The sequence below is a fragment of the Lissotriton helveticus genome, chromosome 7, assembly GCF_964261635.1.
Source record: "Lissotriton helveticus chromosome 7, aLisHel1.1, whole genome shotgun sequence".
Lineage (NCBI taxonomy): Eukaryota > Metazoa > Chordata > Amphibia > Caudata > Salamandridae > Lissotriton > Lissotriton helveticus.
In genome coordinates, this window is record NC_136068.1 from 334,931,933 (window position 1) to 334,952,229 (window position 20,297).

A 20,297-nucleotide genomic window follows, 5' to 3' on the forward strand; every position below is an offset into this window, starting at 1 on the left:
GTTGACAGGGTATGCTCAGACGTGAGTCCCTTGCTCACTTTGTCACTGGAGTCAAGCAAGCCCGGCTGAAGACGGCTGTAATGCCAGAAACCGGTCCTGGGAAGCTTGATTCCGGTCCTGGGAAGACATGGCTTGGCAGTTCGGGCTGGACTGTTCCCATGAGGCACAGGGTCAGACTGATTTGCATATGGCCATGTCTGAACTGGTGTGGCGGAGTGAGCTAAAGAACGGTGATGGATTAAACCCAGATCAGTTGACTGGGGGTGAGTGTTTGTATTGTCAACGCTCCGTCCATCACCACCTTTGGTTTTTCTATGAAGGACCAGGAGCAATACAAAATTGGTCCTAATGTAAACAGCATCCTTACAGACTTGCAAAAAATATGAAGTCTTGCTACCATACATGTGAAGGGAAGTTTACTTGAACATGTCTGTAGCCATTGCACCTATATCCATGAACGGGTACGAATACCAAAGAGGATTAGTAGCTAAGTAGAGAAGCAACCTTCTACATAAAGTGGCTATTGAGTGGGCTTTAACATAATCCATCCCAACCAAGAAAAGAAGAGTTGTGCTGCATATATATGAATGAAGGACTGTAATACAGTCCAGTTATGCAAGACCAGCCATCCACTAATATAAGTTAAAATCGGACATCCTATACCAATGCAAAGAAAGGGATGCCTTTATAGTTCACTTAACCATTAAATATAATGGGGTTGCCCTGTGCCCCTCAGAACCTGGGTATAGAGTTATAAACTACTATGTGTTCTGTTGGGTAGCACAATTCTTTTACAGAAGAATTGTATATGATGTTGAACTTTCAACATCTGTATCAAAAAAAGGGTCGAAGCACGATCCCTTTGGCCAAGGAAACAAGCTTTTTCAATGCAATAGGTATTGCATTTTAGAAACTTTGACCTATTGTCCTGTAAATGGCAATGCCTTTTTATCATTGCAGGTTTTTTAAACACACAAATAAAAGGCATTGTCATTTACAACGCCAATAGCTCAAAATCTCGCAATTGCGAGACTTATTGCATTGCAAATGCTTGTTTCACGTGCCAAGAAGTGGGGGTTGGGACACTGCCATGAACACCAGTAGGGTCAGAGTTAGGAATAATAAACAGCAGCGGGCAGGTGCAGCCAACCTTCGGGCATTGTGCAAAGGAGGAGGGTCGTAGACAGTCACAGCTTATGCAGTGCTTCCCCTAAAATGGTGCACGAGGATAGGGGACAGGGAAGGGAAGCCAACTCCATCTGTAAAGTTTAAATGCAGGCTTCCATTGGGACATGGTTACCCCCGTGACTAGTATATTACAAGTTCACGTGGCTTTAGTTTAAGAAGCAAAAGGGATCATTCTCGCCTTTCAAATCTCCCAGTACCCTGCGCTCCCAACTCCATGTTCCTCCTCCCGCTGCCCCCTCCTCAATAGGGAACTGCTCTCACCCATAAAATGAAAGTGTAGATCAACAATACACTCTCAGGCAGGTGATGACCGGGTTGGTCTGTAATCGACTGGAAGGTTACGCCATGACGTGACCTCGTCTACAGCTGAAAACAGAACTCTAACTCGTGCACTCCTCTGCCCGCGACAGTCGCCGTCACCGAGGCACTGGTTGCTCACAGCAGGCTCGGACAGACTCGGCAAAACTCTGTAGTTTCCGGAAGCGAAAAATCTAAGCACAGAACGAGGGCAATGCTGCATGAAAAGAAGCCCAAAACACTTGTAAATCTTTGTAAAAAAAAAAGTTGAAAATAAGCTCTGTTCCACAAAACATCAAAAGATTTACAATGTAATATAATAGAACGAACTCCTCTGTGCAATTAGTGTCTAGAGCGGAGCGGAGAAATATATAATGGTTGAAAAGGGGGTCATGTTAATTGCATTTCACTTAGCAATGTCCTTTTTAGGTTTCGCCTCGCCGAAAGCTGCGTAGAATAATATGTGGCTTATTCCCGCCTCTGTCTTCCATTGGCTAGCTCCATAAATGGAGGCTAGCCATTGGAAGACAGAGGCGTCCGTCATTCACCGAGGCGATTCGTGGGCGTTCCTGGGATGTTTTTCTCATCCAGCCCCTTTTAGGACGTCATGCGGCGGTGGGCGGATGTAAATTTTTATTTTCCAGGCCGGCATCCTTCGTCACACCAGCCTGCTCGCTCTCCCTGTGAGGACGCAGGCCCGACCCGCTCCCTACTCCGAGCAGGGGTGGACTGCGCCATTTCACTTTTCTTTCAGGTAAGCGGCATTTTTTTCTTTTTTTTCTTATCCCGTTCCCGCCCCCCCTCCCGCTATCCGTGTGGCCGTTAACCCGCCCCCCTCCCGCTGTCCGTGTGCCCTCCCGCTGTCCGTGAAACGCGTCTTTAAAGTCGACGCCCGGGTCTGTGGTGTCGGAGGTGAGCCCGGAACAGCAGGGGTGTTTTTGAACCGGTGCTGTGCGCTTCACCCATGCGGCCTTTTACCGCTGCCACGCTTTCATCCGGAAACTAATCTAACGTTTATGACTCTGAGTGAAGATGCGGCGGTACAGAGAGGCGTTGCCATTGTCGATTTAACATCGGATGACTCCGCCGGCCCCTTTTGATAACTTGCCTCTCGATTGTGGTATTGATAACTTGTTCTTTTAATTATTTTTTTTTAAACAAAAGCAAATGTTTATTTCTCGTTCCATTGGAGATATCGTTCTTCTTCCTAAATTTAAAGAGACTTTAAATTCCACAGCTGGGCCAGTGGTGAGCCCGGGAGCAGGATTGTTTTTTGACTCTGTGAATTATGCGGCACACACACATCGTCACCAGACATGACCCCCCGCCCCTCCCCCTCCATGCATTTGATGTTTCAAGTGGTCCTTTTGTTTGGATGTTAACAGGAATTGCTCCTCTCACTCACAGGATACACAGAGTCTTCAGCCCTCTTTCTCAGTCTCTGTCTCCCTCTCTAGCTGTTCATCTTTCTTATTCTCCCTGTTCCCCCCTCGCTCTCTCTCGTGCTCCCTCTCTCTCTGCTCTCTTTCTTTCACATTGTCTCGCTCCTGCTCTAGATGTGTCTCGCTCCTCCTCTCCTCCCTTTCCCTTCTGCTTTCTCTCCTCACTCTTTAGCACTTGTTTTTACATTTTTACTCTCTCCCTCCCTCTCTCCCTCTCTCTCTCTCGCTCTCTCTCTCTCTCTCGCTCCCTCCCTCGCTTCCTCTTTCCCTCTCTTCCTTCCTCTTTTCCTCTCTTCCTCTCCCCGCCCCTTCCTCTCTCTCTCCCTCCTTCCTTCCTCTCTCCCTCCCTCCTCCCTCTCTCTCTTCCTCCATTCCTCTCTCTCTTCCTCCATTCCTCTCTCTCTTCCTCCATTCCTCTCTCTCTTCCTCCATTCCTCTCTCTCTTCCTCCATTCCTCCCTCTCTTCCTCCATTCCTCTCTCTCTTCCTCCATTCCTCTCTCTCTTCCTCCATTCCTCTCTCTCTTCTCCGTCCATTCCTCTCTCCATCTCTCCATCTCTCCATCTCCATCCATAGTCCTTTATGTGCGCCACCTCCTGCGCAGCGCTCATTTAGAGTTTTCCCTGGACCTCTGACTGTACGCATGTTTCAGTAATATGGAATATGGGCAAAGGAATTCTTTCATTTGTATGGGGCCAGACGTGCAAGAATGGAACTGCATTCAGTATTACAGAAAGAGGATTATTAATCCTTCTGTAAAACAAAACTGTTCTCGGGGCACAGCAGACATGCTACAGGGTAATTTGACACGAGGCATGACTCCTGCGTTCAGATCCTGGCTCTCACACTTCATCAAACAAGCATTTGCAATGCAATAGGTCTCGCATTTGCGAGAGATTAAGCTAATGGCAATGTAAATGCCAATGCCATTTATTTATCTGTTTTCAAAACCAACACATAAATACAACTTTTGTCATTTACAATGCCAATAGCTCAAACTTTTCCAAAGGCAAAACCATTGGATTGTAAATGCTTGTTAAATATTTACATACCTACTTCCTTTGCCTGGCTTTACAGGGAACAGCTTACAAGTGAAAACTGTGCCCAAATTTGTATTGCATTACGGATATAATTATATTTTAGCATTGGTACACCGTTATGGAAAGCCAAAGCAAATTTATGGGTGGGCAACGTGCTGCATGCCCGGGGATTGTGTGATTGCCAGAACGCTGTATTTGTTGTGATCATGTGCGAGATGTTTTTGGTGTGCTGCATGGCTGACCAGAAAGGCGCTCTGCTGTTGGAACAAGTTCAGCAGAAAATAAAGGCGCGTAGCTGCTTGAAAGCGGACCCCGCCGTAAATAAAAAAATAAGCGCGGTCGCTATAGTTGAAGCGGACCGCGCTCTAAAGTAAATATATTAAGGGTGCTGCAATGTCATGGGTGCAAAAGGGGAAGCGCATGAAAGAAAATAGTGCCCACCGACTACAAGAACGCTGACCGTGTAACGCCGCAAGTAAACGATTGAGTCCGGATGGGCCGTCCAAAAAGAAGACAGGTCGGTAACAAAGAAGCCTCATTTTCAATCGGAGGCCAGCGTTTAACACAAACGATGACGCCACCCAATAGGAATGATGGGCGGGGCTTAAACTCGACTTCTGAAATCTCCTCGATTACAAGATGCCTCGCAGAGCGACAACGCAGGTCTTCGAGACCTAAAAAGGGGTGTTTTTGTCAAATCATCCCCGATCATCAAATAAACAAAACCTATGTAACACCTTTACTTAGAAACCCAATTGAAAATTCAAATTTGAAAAAGCAATTTGAAAAATACATCCACACGACTCAAAAAATATGTTATTATTTGGTATATTTAACGTCATATATCAAATATTAAGTCCAATGAAAAACTGTTTTACTTTTTTAGGTTTTTGTTATAACCTGCCCATAATACAATCAAAATTGACCTTTTATCCAGTTACACTGTGGGATTTAAGTAAATGTTTGCAAAAAGATCAGTCTAAACACATACTCAAGAAAAAGAGATACAAAATTAATTGTATTACTAGAACCAAATTTAAACTTTATATGTTAAAATTATGAAGCGCTATATAAATGTGACCACTGCTCCTCCCACATGGGTAGATCATAAACATACACCAGTTTACAGTGACCTTTAAGAGTTTACAATGTATGTTCATTTCTGAAACTCTGTAGGAAGAGGTGAAGCAAACACCCTTCCCTCTATTGCCTTTGCACCATGGAATGCTTGATTTATTTGAAAACGTTATTTGGTATTTTCACTCGGACTGCACATGGAAGTCAAGGCTAGCACCATGCGTTGTTTGCCATACGAAAAGTGATGCTGTTCTGACATCAATCCCTTGATTTAGATTCCGCATCAGATTCACAGGGTATACCTCAATCTTTTTTCTATTCTTTTTTTTCTCCAGGTGATCCAGATCCAATTCTCAGGTGTATAGTGTCGGGATTCTTTGCTAATGCTGCCAAGTTGCACTCTACAGGAGTATACAGGTAATCTAGACTGTCAGCTCTTCCTGAGTAGTAGAATCAGACTGTTATTCTATAAAGAGTTAAATAGTGTATTGGACAGAATCTTCAAATATTCCGTTTTGGGACCCCTGTCTCTCTTTTTGGCCTCCTGGTGGTTCATTCAATCTGAAATTGTTTTTTTTTTCAGCAAAGACTGCATCAACCTTTCCTTTTTAACCACAAGGGTGCATGCCGCCAGCTGAGCTGCTCTTTCATTTGGTAGCAGATCACAGGGAGAGTTCATTTTAGCCACTTTCACTAAAAGTGTGCTATTTTTATTGAGTCTTTGTTGACTACATAAAAAACATTCCCATCATGTATCCCTATGCCTCCAATTTCTACTTTTTGTCCAATCAGTTCCTAGAAATTATCTGCCTGCCAACCCCCAACAATTAGCCATTCTCAGCCCTAGCTTCTACTCACTGTTCTCCTCTCCCCTCATGCTAAGCATCTACTTTACCCTTCAGCCGTACCCCAATGCATTGAGACTTTCACCTCATTTTGTCATTCTGTTCCCTTAGCTCCAGTATCTCCAGGCATTGAGCTTCAGCTTTTACTCTGTACATACCATCCTCATCTCATCGACATTCTTCTTTAATATGCCCCAGCCAGGAATCCGCCCCCCTCTGCTTCAGCTCCTAGTTTGTCTCACTCAACTGCTACCCTCCCTAGTTATTTGCCCAAGTACGTGCCACATCTCCTACACTATCGCCATCATCCATGCCTGTCAACCTGTGCTCATACATTCTGCCCCTCTGCCAGTATTCTTTATTTCCCTTGAAGTTCTACCCTGGCCCCTTCAGTCTTGTCTAAGTTTATGACCATCCCAGCATGACCTAATCATCCTTCAGCTCTGACTGTCACACTTTGTCCCAGCTCGGTCAAACAGTCAGCTTCCAACCCAGCTTCCTCACTCTCTTCTCTTATTTACCTTGCTTCCTCCATGTTGCTACCCCCATTTCTGCTCTGTCCCTTAGGCCATTACTCCAGTTCCACTCAACCACTCATTCCTTCCATTTGCACCAACAGCATCACTCTTTATTGTCTGCCTAACGTAGCCCATTTCCCAATTATCGTGTTTATTGCTACCAATCCAACTCCCAACCTATCTGCATCATCTCCTTCTTTAGTCCCTCACAACCTGTTTTACCACAAGCCACAGCTACAACTCAATCCCAGATTCTACTATGTCTGCTTAAGCTCGGGCTCATATATTTGTATCCAACTTCCTAGGACTTGTTCTGCATATTTCTGGTTCTTAGTTAAAAAAAATATATATTTAAACTATTTACATCATCCAACTGTCCAGATGTTAGGGTCACAATAGGAGTTTACACAAAAATAGGATAGAAAAGATTAGAGATCAGCATTGGCAAACAAGACATAGCAAAAAATATGCAAATGAAAATGAAATAGGGGTCCCTTTTGGCATAGTTTACTAACAGATGTGGAGTAGTACATGTCACAAAGGCATAGTTATTATGGTGATCAGAATGAATCTATTCATACCTATTATTAGTTAGTTCTTAAAACATTATACAAATAATAGTATTTTACATTTTTTGATGAGGAGCCTTCAGAATTGTACAATATCTCAAGAGCGTTGCCTTTTTTAACTTGGAACATGTTTCTGCTTGATGAAGTATGGTTGCTTTTCCTTAGCAAAAGTCAAGTATTATATTATGTAAGAATGCCTGGTAATTAATATATCTGTGTGTCAGAATGAACTTCATGAAATAAAGGATGCTCTTTTTTGTCATCAGTACACAGAGGCTAATGTGATTTCTCAAAAAAGGGCCCGTTTCACAAAGGGACTTGTAACTCATAAAGTTACAAGTGTGCAGTCCCCGCACTTGGAGTGGAATCTCTTTACTTGAGGTGGAGATTCCGCCTCGAGTGCTGGGATTCCGCACTCGTAACTTTATGAATCGTAAGTATCTTTGTGAATCTGGCCCAAAGTATTTAGAGAAGTTGTAATGTTGTAAAAAAGAGCATTGACAACACTTATAAATGTAAATTACAAAACATTCATGTAAATCAGTGAATCCATTAACAATGTATTTCGGACTCCAAAAAAAATCCATTAAATTATATAGAATATATTATACAGCCAATCATTATAAAATACATAGTTTATAATCATAATTTTGAAGTTCCTTAAAATCATATTCCTTTAGATAGAAACCTAGGTGATGGTGGGAGAAAAGGAGATTGCTGTTTTCGCATAGTTGAAATGTGGAAATAAATTGTCAGTGGGAATATAGTCTGAGTGTTATATGGAAAACATGAGAAGAAGATAGTATTAAAGATGTATATATTCACACTGGCAAGATCTTTATAATAGGTACTGAAATTTTTTGTTTGGCCTTTAGTGCCTGTCTCTTAAGGAGTGAAGTTTGTGTTTGAAATATTGTCCTTTCTTTTCCTAAGGACTCTTCGAGATGACCATGAGTTGTACATTCATCCGACATCAGTGCTTTATGGAGAGAAACCTCCTCAATGGTAAAGTTTCTTTATGCTCTTCGTCCATTCGTGATATTGCTAAAACGTTTCCTCTTCTCCATTGTGCTTTCTCTGGCAACATACTTTGTCTGTGTCCCTGCTTGTTATTTCCTTCTAGAAAGAAAAAGTGTGCTCAAGTCCTTTACGGATGATATACATTTTTTGACACAAATATTCTTTGGGGCAATAAATGTCACTTGTTTTTAAACAGTCTTTCATATCGCAGTTCTTGTTATTTCTAAGCAAGGTAAGTAGCAAGGGTCATTATTACCAGATTGAATACTAAGGGTTGAAGGCCGAGTTGGCTTTGCTGAGATTCGAATTTGCGACCTGCTCTAATCAAATCGCAGTGGTTAGTGCTTTATTCACTCAGCAATCTTGCAAGCTTATATTGAGGGCCCACTATTGCATTGGTGAGAGTGGAATAGGGGCATGAGGAATAAAGTTGAATTAGAACATTGAAATGTTAGTGAATTCAATTAAAATTGTGGAATGGCATCGATCCATGAACCCCACTATGGGCCCAATACAACAAACATTCCAAAACCACCCGTGTGGAAAGTTAGGCTGTGTGAATGCTGCAATCCTTGCAGAAATATTGTCTGATATACAGTACTGAAAGCTGAAGAAAGGTTCCCTGGTATCATGGTTCTAATTCATCCTTTGTCCAAGATCCTCCGTGAGTCACAGAATTATTGAATCTGTCCCTACTGAGTTACAAAGGCAGTCTTCTTCCTTTGTTAGATGTTTTTTAGATGAACAAGTGCCTGAAGCTGTTCCACCACTGTTCTGTCCAACAGGTTAGCTCACCATGGAATGTTAGAGACAGATTCGTTTTTGACTTCTTAAGAAATTGTGCTTCAGTAGCTTTTTTTAATCGGAAGGAGGGTAGAGCGCAATCGCTTTATCTTCTGTGTTTCTGTTTGTTTAATGTAGATTTTTCACTAATGGCCCTGTATCCAAGAAAACGCATTCCAGCAGTTTAAGCACAATTGCCTCCTGTGTGGCCATATGTGTAACCTTTTCTATAAATTATTAATAATTAAACCACTCTGTCATCCTACACTTTCTTTTGTGCACCACTTTGATACTACTAATGAGGTCAGTATTCATCTACATAAACTGGTTTACATTGTTTAATTCGTAATGATCAGCACGCCACCATTGCAGATTCAATTCATCACGATGGCTGGGTGAGAGGTGGCTCATGCCATGCTGTGAAATCTTTCTGATAGGAAGATTATAATGAGCCTCTCCCCACAAATTATGAGCAAAGGTTCGTATGTGAGAATGTAGGTCTGAAATCCCAGTTACGTTGTGTATAGCAGTCAGCCTGGGCTCTCCTTATAATATAGGCCTATCAATTGCATCTAAGTTGGCCAATGACTCTATGCTAGAACGACCATATATAGTGTATGACCTATGTCGGTGCGCTCTTACTCACCTCAACAGCGTTTTCAATGGCCTTTTAATCCTACTTTGAAAAGTCTCCTCACTTCCCAGTACTAATGGTACAGGAATTTATAATATCCACACTTACTTATTTCTTTTCTCAGGCCTTTGTTATGGCCATGAATTATGCATTGCCATTACTTATTGGTAAATTGTGTATTTTTCAGTATTTAGAATTTTCAGTATGTCCAAGATGAATAATGTGTGTCATCTAAATGAATTTATGAGTTTATATGCCCACCAAAGAGAGACACAATGAAACAAAGCCATAACTGAGCAGAAAAGCATATTACACAAAAGGCTCAAAATAGGCTGTGAATGAATGAATGTGGGGTTTGTAAAGCGCAGGTCTCACCCCTACAGGGGTATCTCCGCGCTAGCAGCGAAACATAAAAACAAGTAGGTGGAGAGCTAGCCGGGCTAAAAAAGTTCGATTTTCAGTACTTTTCTGAATTTAGGCAAATCAGGACACACACGTAACGCAAAGGGGAGTTTGTTCCAAAAGCACATGGCTACATAGGCAAAAGCTTTGCAACCCGCACGGAGCTTGTTGATCCGTGGTACCACAAGCCGAGCCTTTCCACTAGAACGTAACTGTCTATAGGGATGATAGGGGACAAGACTATCGGTCATGTACCTGGGTCCCCTGTCATTAAGAGTTTTGTGAATCAGACAACAAATTTTAAACTTGATTTGACTCCAAATAGAAAGCCAGTGTAGGCTTTTTAGTAATGGTCGGGAAGGAGTCCAGGGTGGTTGATTTAAAGCCAATCGAACTTCCATATTCTGCACTACCTGTAGCCTATTTAGTGTCCCCTCGTTCGCGGCACCCAGAAGTGCATTACAATAGTCCAGTCTACTAACTACAAGGTCTTTGGAGGAGGGTCTTGTGTGCCGATAGGGTAAGAAGATCGAACACTCTCCGTAGGAGTTTTAATAAACCAAAACAGCTACCTGACACAGCTGCCACCTGCTCCTTCATTGCTAGAGAAAGGTCCAAATACACTCCTACGTTTTTAGCCTTGTTGGTAGGCACAGGAGTGGGGCCTAATTCTGACGGCCACCACTCTGGTGACCAGAGAAGTTGAGCTTTGCCAAAGAGGAGGACTTCTGTTTTATTGGCATTCATCTGGAGAAAGTTCTTTGACATCTAGTTGGAGATTGCACGCATACCCTCTGCAAACCTTTGTTTGGTAACATCCGAGTTGTTATCAAATGAAAACAGGAGCTGCTTGTCATCTGCATATGAAAAAGGGACAAAGCTGTGATGATCTCTGATGAGCTTTGCCAGGGGAGCCACGTATATATTAAATAACGTGGGGCTAAGGCACAAATCTGTGGCACATCTTTGTTCAGAGATTTAGCTCAGGAGTGAAAATTCCCCACGTTCACAGTTTGGCTGCGTTGTTCCAGGAAGCTGGACAACCACTGAAAGGCAGACCCCACTAGGCCGATTTCCTTTTTAGCAGTCTATGATGTGCCACAGTGTCAAAAGCTGCGGATAAATCCAGCAGCACCAGGGCTATAGATTTGTCCTTATCTAGGCCAGCTTAATAGCATCTGTGACACCAAGCAGGACCGTTTGGGTTGCGTGTTTAGGTCGAAAGCCGAATTGTGAGGGATCCAAGCATGGCTGAGCTTCCATGAATTTCATGAGCTGTGCATTGATATGTTCCTCCATGAATTTGCTCACAAGAGGAAAGAGAGAGATAGGGTGATAATTGGACAGTTCTGAAGGCGCTCTTTTTTTTTTTATAATTGGTAACATTTGTGCAGCTATCCACGCCGGGGGTACTGTGCCCTCACTCAGTGAATAATTAATAAGTGAGCTAATAGGAGAGGCAAGAGGCCGCACCAGTAAGGCAAACCATTTAGCCGGCATTATATCACTGGAAAATCCTGATACTTCTAATTTGGAGTCTTGTAGGGGAGGAAAACAGGCCAGCACGTTTTCTGCTCTGGACTCTATATGGGGTACAGTGAGAATGTCACTGACGCCTAGCCTACTAGGAAAAGTATCATAGATTTTTTCAACCTTATCAACAAAAAATTAGAAATATTGTCTCATAAGGTCTGGGAGGCAGGGATACGATTATTGCAGGCCTTAGAAGAAGTAAAAGATTTGAAAATAGTGAATAGCTGTTTCCCTGGGTTCCCAGCTTCAGTTAATCGCGCTAGGATGTATCTCTTCCGCGTCAGCTTGATATTTTTATGATACTTATTGGATGCTCTGTAAGGACCTGGACCAACCAGGTCGATCTGGGAGCTCAACCTATGTCCTGTAAGGTTTCAAAATTGTAATACTGGTTTTATCGTAACCTTTGTCCAAATTTACAAACTAAATTAACAATGATGCATTTCAAATTGGTAATACTTGTATTTTTACTAATACAATCAACAAGACTGTTCAACATGAAACAATTCAAATTATACATATGCAATCAGAAACTGATCAATACATTGTATTCTTTCACATGTATCGATAATTGCAATTTACACAAAGATCTCAAAAAAGGAAATTATTCATATAATACATATCCCAATGCATTTCGGGTCCCTTGGGACCCTTCTTCAGGGGAGTGTGGTTTTCGTACAATACTGATCCTTGTAATTCGATATTTGTTCTGTTTTCAAGCACTTCAATCCTGTTTTCAGGCACTATAAGAATGATAATCATGATAAGGGTGTAAGTGTCTGCGTGAACAGTATATGTGATAAACAAAATACTTGAGCGAGTACCAGTCGCTAATCCACACTAAATTCCATGGTGATATTAAAAAAAGCCAACTACCACTCGTGAATCCTGTAACCCAACGAAAAATAAAGCAACCTTCACCAAAATCCAGTGATCAAAACCTCTCCCTAATGTGTAAATACCAGTCACCTAAACGAAAGGTAAAGCCATAGACTATCTCAAAACGGGGTGAGAAACGTGCAAAGCTGTTTTGGAAAATTAGGTAATGCCATAAACTATCTCAAGACTGGGTAAAAAACATGCAAAGCTGTTTTAGGAAATCGGGCTTACCCGACGTGCTGTACACTGTTGGTGTGCAAGTGTTTATCTCAAGGACTGGGGTGAATCGTCCGGCTCTGGAAATGATATTTCATATTTATTCATACGACAGTCTACGAGTGATCTGTTAAATGCGAATGTGAGAAGCAAAACAATGCTCCCAAACATAAAGTGTGCACGGGTCTCTCCGCTTACCAAAAACACGTTTCCGAGTCTGGCCAAGTCTTCCTACTTGCGGCGGTACTTCAAGACGTAAGCAGCCTGTGTTGCTAGAGAGGTTAAATGTAACGAAATGTCAGAACTGAATCCCTTATATTACCCATGTCCTAACTGCTCCGGTAAAACGGAGAACGCTAAACAGGCGCCTACCTCAATCGTAGTTGCGTACTCCGACACTTGACCTCGTATTGCTTCCGGCATCAATATCCGGTCCGTCCTCTATTCTATTTTTATAATTGGTAACATTTGTGCAGCTATCCACGCCGGGGGTACTGTGCCCTCACTCAGTGAATAATTAATAAGTGAGCTAATAGGAGAGGCAAGAGGCCGCACCAGTAAGGCAAACCATTTAGCCGGCATTATATCACTGGAAAATCCTGATACTTCTAATTTGGAGTCTTGTAGGGGAGGAAAACAGGCCAGCACGTTTTCTGCTCTGGACTCTATATGGGGTACAGTGAGAATGTCACTGACGCCTAGCCTACTAGGAAAAGTATCATAGATTATTTCAACCTTATCAACAAAAAATTAGAAATATTGTCTCATAAGGTCTGGGAGGCAGGGATACGATTATTGCAGGCCTTAGAAGAAGTAAAAGATTTGAAAATAGTGAATAGCTGTTTCCCTGGGTTCCCAGCTTCAGTTAATCGCGCTAGGATGTATCTCTTCCGCGTCAGCTTGATATTTTTATGATACTTATTGGATGCTGCCTTAAAGATTTCTTTCTCTGACTGGAGTGGAGACTTACTGCAGGTTCTTTCAAATTTTTTACAGGGCGATTTTTCTCTACGTAATTCTTGGGAGAACCACACTGCCTGTTTCCTTTCCAATTTGGGCTTTGATGGTTTTAGAGGTGCTATAGTATCTGAAGATGGCTCTATGGCATGAAGAAGTTCATCGAGTCTACTAGCAATGTCTCTAGACTCAGCGTAGTCAGGAGATCTGAACGCCTGCCCAAAGCTCTCCTCTGAGATTTTGTGCCATTGGCGTGACGCCTTTCTAGTGTGAGTAGGGTTGACTGATGTCTGGTTTGGACAGTGTATCTGGAAGGTAATAATGAAGTGGTCTGACCAGAGCCCTGGTTTAGGGGTAGGGAAAATATATTGGGTGAGTTAGTAAAAATGAGATCAAGGGTGTGACCGGCTGTATGGGTCGGTCCTGTGTTGTTCATGACTAGCTAGACCTATTTAGTCTTTGCAGATTTTATGGAAGGTTGACATTTTATGCCTTGTCTGAATTGTGAATCATTCCATTGAGATTGGCTGTGAAATCTTTCTGTTTAGTGCTCAGCATTTATTTTTTGTTGGATATCCAATTGCTTTATTATTTTTTTCATCCAACATTAACATTTTCGATTTCTGTCTGTATATTTTTTGCCATTAATGATGCAATCCTTCTGAGGCTTCTTCTGAATACCTCATTGATAAACACAGCCCAGAAAATCATAATCCTGTAATTTCAGCAATTTTGTAAATGCTCCCTTAGTAAAGAGTTTCACTTTTTTTTGTTTAACTTTTATTTTAATTTCCTCAACTGTTTTCTGAGACAGTGCTGTAGTTGTAGATTTAGTTTTTTTTCATTTTTGGACCGCCTTGTCTGATCTATTCTTGCAGTACCTATTTTTCTCTTGTCTTTCTGCATTATGTTGCTTATTCTTTCTATTCCTTCCTCTTCCAAGCCTTTCTGGCATGCAAGGTCCTACCTATTGTTATCCCAACTTTATTCAGTTTTGGGGTTGTTATGCATACTTGAGTATGTTTTAATTCACAACACAATTTCTTTCAGGCATTACACATCATTCTCAGTATTCAATGTTTTAACTATTTTTCGCCTCTGTAAAGAAAACAATGGTGATCCTTTCCTGCATCCTAACAAACCATTCTTGCTTTTATCCTCGTTGGTCACTTTTGTTGTACTTGAAACTCATATCGGTATATCCAGGACATTAAAAACACATGTTGATCTATCTGTAGACATTTCTTATCTTGTTGCCTATCTTCCTCACCCATAAGCCTTTTTAGATCTTGCCTGCGACAGCATATGCGCTGCATATGCTTTTGTTTGCACAAGATATGGTATATAACAAGGGGCTTGCAGCCCATATCCTCGTTGGTCTCTTTTGTTGTGCTTGAAACTCACATCGGTATATCCGGGACATTAAAAACACATGTTGCTCTATCTGTATACATTTCTTATCTTGTTGCCTTTCTTCCTCACCCATAAGCCTTTTTAGGTCTCGCCTGGGACAGCACATGTTCTGCACATGCTTTTGCTTGCACAAGATATGGTATATAACAAGGGGCGCATTGTCTTCATTGTCACTCTTAATTTGCTGCCTTCTTATTGGCCAGCGCATACAGACTTCACTTCATTTTCTTTCAGTTGGTGCATAGACCAATCACTGATTGCTTCAACTTGATTGCTAAACTTCCTCTGATCGCCCTTTGATTAATGCACTACTTTTATTTCTTCTTCTTCCCTTTTGTTCTTATAGAACCTCTTGTGGTTTGTAGCTTTGTTTTACTGTACCACGTGCACTTCAAAGAAGCCCTTTTCTCATTTGAAATTGATGTATATTGTGACAGCAGATGTTATCTGCTTTTATGGTGACAGATGTCTGCTCTCAAGTGTATTTTCACAAAGACAGACATGGATGATAGGATTTTTATGCCAAATGTCATATCTTTTTTTTTCCAGGCACGGGGAGAGTAACTGATTTGTTTAGAATAATGGGTTTTGTGTTGCCACCTAACAAGCATTGGCAAAGCCACTAGGTTTCGCCTTTGAGAAGGTTGGCTCTGCCATTGTCTTTTTTTGTTCTATACAGCATAGGTATTGCCGACTTTGGTAATGATTTGTAGTCATGCTGTAAAGAAGTATAGCAGCTATGCATCATAAGTGAAAATAATAATAATAAAAAAGGATTATGTTGCATTCAGCGCTAAAGCAATTTAAAAGAAAACATATTAGCCCATGCTGCGTCGTAACGCTTTTTAAAATTTGTTTTAGCCACACTGCAAATCATCTGCGATGCTGTACAGCATGACTACACAACATTTCCATAGCCAGAAGCTCTGAGAGGCCAGATCTATTGACTTTGCTAGTGCTTGTTTTCTTTAGCTGTCTTATCTTAGTAAACTTTGCAGTATTGGCAGGGCAGGCATCTCAAGCCTAGAGTTGAGTTAAGATTTAGGCATTGTCCCTCAACAGTAACAGCAGTGGTCCCATTATACTTGCTTTGTTCTTAGTATGTTTAAAGAATCTTGATAAATGTGAACCCTATTGCCAAATCATATATTTGTTCTAACACCCAGGTATTATACGTTCTTTTGAGCAAATGCCCTTTTTAAATTACATTTTTTAATACAGTGTCTAATACTTAGACAATTAATGTTGTAATTTCAACGGGTTTCGAAAACATTGTAATGTTTTTCTGTTTGTCAGGAGTTTCAACCAATCTTTTGTAAAGTGTTTCATAATGTTATGCTTCATTGATTGTTTGAGTCTCTTCCCCATTCTCTTGTTATGATTCATGAATCGCCTATCACTGCGCACCTTTCACAGACCAAACACTATGCTCGCATGCCAGCCGAATCTATTCATTGATTGCTCTTTTCATTAGATTCTCTCCGAGTGCCATAATTCTTTCTGCCCCTCCTTGTAGTTATCCCCATTCCTCTCGCAACCTTGAGTTGTATTAGTTAATGATGTGGAATTCTGTCTCTAAGAACCAATTCGCAGTATACTTTTTAGTAGAAAATTAAAGAATGGCCATTCACAGCAAATTATTGCTTATGATACAGAATAATGCGGTGGGGATTGGGTATGGGGAATTGCTTGGTTTACAGTTAGTTCAATGAGAGTGGTACGCAAAGAATTCAGCTTATGCACAATCAAATTACCTGTGTACTGTTCTCATCAGTGGCATACTGTGTTGTTCGTGGAAACAGTGCAATTTCTACAGAGAGCACATTAGCGCAGGCATGTCCTGTGATTGTTTTGTGGTCCATATCAATGTCCACTGGTGATCTCTCATTTTCAATGCAGGGCTCTGTCTTCTGTATATCTCAGTACTTTACAATGATTTATTATTGATGGAAGGAATGCCTGCGAGAAAAAATTAGGCACACTGATAGCCAATCACATTAAAAGAAACGCATATAATTTGTATATGAAACTCAACAATAAGACAGCTTAAACACCAAATGTATGAGTAGCATGGTAAAAGAAATAAGAAGAATGTGTGTAGTGTTTACAGTTTTCATCATGTTCCCAAACGGAGTAATCTGGTAAATTTAACTATGTATTCCATTTGTATTATTAAACAATTAAATCTTTGTCTTGCAAGGTTAGTAATTTAGCAACAAAAACACTAATCCACCTATGTATAATTTTATGTTTGTATCCATTTTTTGTATTTTGTGTTTTGTTACTCTTGTTACAAAACCGATACATTTATTTTAATTGGGTTATGCTTGGTCGACTACAGTCTGCGGTTACTCTACAAATAGAAAACATTTTATTTAGAAATAAAAGTGATATCTCAGTGTTTCTTTTTCCTACCTTTGTAACACCATTCTGGGGTTTGACACACACCTGATCATTCTCTTATGTCTTCTTACCTATTTCTCCAGCCTCTTTCTTCCGTTTGTTGTCTAGTTGCTATTGAAGAACTAAGACATTGTATCGTGTTATTTTCTTGTGGTACTGAGATATCTATTGTCTTTGTTTACTGATCTGTTTGATGCTTATTAAGTGTGACATTTGTTTGAATTTCAATATGTTTTATCTTTTATTATTAATTACGGGTCTCGCACCAAATAAGCATATATTGTTTTCTCACCAGTTTATCTCAGGTCCAAGAATCTCCTACCTTGTGTTTGTGTTATGTGAATAGTGTGACATGTATATTTGTTGTCCTTCATATTTTAACAATATGCATTTTTGCAACTTCTGTTCTGAGAGTCCCTTGTCAGTCCTTGCTATTATATTGCTGACCTGTATACTTACAATGCATTCTTAGAAACTTTAGGAAAGTTCAAAAGTCAAAATCGAGATTGTTTACATCCTAAACTTCCAAGGATGTTCCGGAGTCCTGTTCTCACGGTTTTTGGGATTCTAAAATCAGCTTATTTATTTTGCTTCCTTCATCCAGTCAGGCAGGCAGTTATTCCATGGCAGTCTGTTGCTGTCCATTTACAACTCTGCTTAAGCTGCTGTTGTTTAGAATTCCTTCAGCAGCTTTTCTTGGTAGTGGGTTAATCACAATTACAGTCACACAGCCATAGACAGCAGGAATGTTTACTTTGAGCATAAATACCCAGACCTATAAAACCCTAGCAGAGAGTGTACCAACAAAAACAGACCAATTTGGTATCGCTATCCTTTAAAGGTCAATCGCAGGTGGGTGAAGAATGGCCTGCTGTATCCCCAAATTGGCAGAAATAATATCAGACCTGTGAGCCTTACAGCTTTTGGCATCATGCTAGACCATTCTTCACAGCTCCACCATAACACCTAAAACATCAACGAAACAGCTACTGCGTTGCAAGATGCTAGAGGTTGAAACAGAGTGAGGTTCCAAATCAAAACCACAAGTTCAAAGCTACTTTTCACACTATTTACTAAATGAGAAGGAGTTGTTTGTTATACGGTGCATCACATCAAGACATCATGTATAGTGTACACTTTCATGGTAACCAGCACACATAAGAACCTGTCAGGCAGCTAACGAGTTATATGACCTTAAGCAAGAACGAGGATGATAGCTGACTGCATTCATAAATGTGTGGGACGCCAAGGTCACATGCAATATTCATTTATTTGAATTTGGTTTTAGATGTATTGATAATTAGACCTTTAGTGTGACACAATTTCTGAAACTGGTTTATTATTCATTGTAACCCTCCTGGTGTTTTGGATACCAAAACGTTGTCATCAGCAAAAAGCAGGGTAACAACTCCCCCAACCCCCCCAGTGTAGGAGCGTTGGTAGTTATTGCCCTAAGGAACTGTACCACCATATAATATATATAGCAAAAAGCTTTGCAGCCAAGACGCAGCCTTGGCAAATGGCCCTGTTGACAGAGATTGGATCGGGAAGCTGGACTTGCAAGCCCCAACAGACCTTGGCAATATTTTATTCATACAGGAGAATGAGTAAGACTGCAATTTCCAACGGCCGGCCTAGATCTCTAAGAGTTTGCTACAAATTGTGCCTGGGGACAAGATCAAATGCTGTCTTAAGGTCTATAAAAGCGACATACAAGCTACCTTTCCTGGATAGCACTATTTTCCAACAGAGAGAAGAAAGCAGAACTATGTTCCCTGTTTTCTCTCTAAAGCCTCCTTGATAAGGGGACAAAATGTCATTGTCGTTGGCACCTTCCTGGATTTTTCCCAGGAGAACCCTACTAAAGACCTTCTGGATTGCATCGATGAGGCTGATTAGCCTATAATTACCGGGAGAGGACTTATCGCCTTTTTAAAATACTGGTACAACTTCTGCTTTCCTCCAAGAATCTGGTACAGGGGCACCATCGGCTATAGCATTAAAAAATGCATGCATATAATGCATCCAACCGGAAATATCCCAAAGAAAAAGGTCACCTGGTATCCCATCCGGGCCCGGTGCTTTAGATGAAATAAGGGCCCTACTGCAGCTGAAATATCTTTCTTAGTAAAAATAACCCCTTTAATATGGAGGCTCCTACTGGCTGATGCAACAATGACTTGGATGCTTCATAATTGGTGTACAATGTAGAAAAGTGGGTATGCCAAGCAGAAGACGGCATATGATTATCTGGTACAGCATGGCCTATCTCATCACCCCTTGCCGTCAGTGACCAAAACCTTTTACTATCTCTGTCTTGGCATGCATCTTTAAGGGACTCCCATCTAGTTTAACCTCAATCCCTCTTGGTTTACCACAGTTCTAGCTTGTAGGCCTTCCTAGCATTTCTTGTCCCCCCCATATCTCTACCTTTAACAGCTTGTAATAATAACGAACTGGAGTATCTACAAGCCTTACTATACCATGTCTATGTTCTGATCTTACATGGCACCAACAGCTTGGTGTGCTTTGCACCTGTGAAGTATTGGCCCACTAGTTTAAAGAAGCGGCAGTGAATATGTGTTGCTTACAGCCTTCCTTCTTTTGTTGCCTCCAATGCTGAGACTTTAGCTGTAAAGGTCGCCAGGTCACTCTGTATGCCCATTACATTTTTCCTGGTCTGAGGCTAGCTTGTGCCTTTTAAGACGGCACCTGTAGTTAGTAGGGCAAACTTCTTTAGTTGTCAGGCCCTGAGTCTTTGGGAAAACGCAAAGTTTAGGGAAGGAGTCACAACGAGGATAGGCAATTGAATCGGACATAGTTTTAGTTCTTCTATAAATTTCAAATTTCATACCAAACAAGTTATAGGACCTATTAGAAATCTCTAAAGCTTTGACGTCGGAAACTCTTTGACAGGAAATTAGACATAAAAGAGTAGCAAGTTTGATTGAGAGGACTTTTCTGTTTAGGAAAGTGTTATCAAGCCAATTAGAGAAAAGGTCTAAAATTAATTTAACATCCCAAAGAGAATCATACTTTGGTTTTGGGGGTCTTCTTAGACGGATGCTCTTCATAACTCTAC

General features: G+C 41.1%; 1 protein-coding gene across 2 annotated transcripts in view; it reads left to right on the top strand.

The window, feature by feature from the left end:
- DHX35 (DEAH-box helicase 35) overlaps positions 1-20,297 on the top strand; it is a 661,155-nt gene that overhangs the window by 627,339 nt on the left and 13,519 nt on the right. For both annotated transcript variants that reach the window (XM_078652154.1, XM_078652155.1), the window contains 2 exons: positions 5,379-5,460; positions 7,909-7,980. In XM_078652154.1, coding sequence (XP_078508280.1) covers positions 5,379-5,460; positions 7,909-7,980 — 154 coding nt within the window. The remainder of the gene's footprint in view (positions 1-5,378; positions 5,461-7,908; positions 7,981-20,297) is intronic.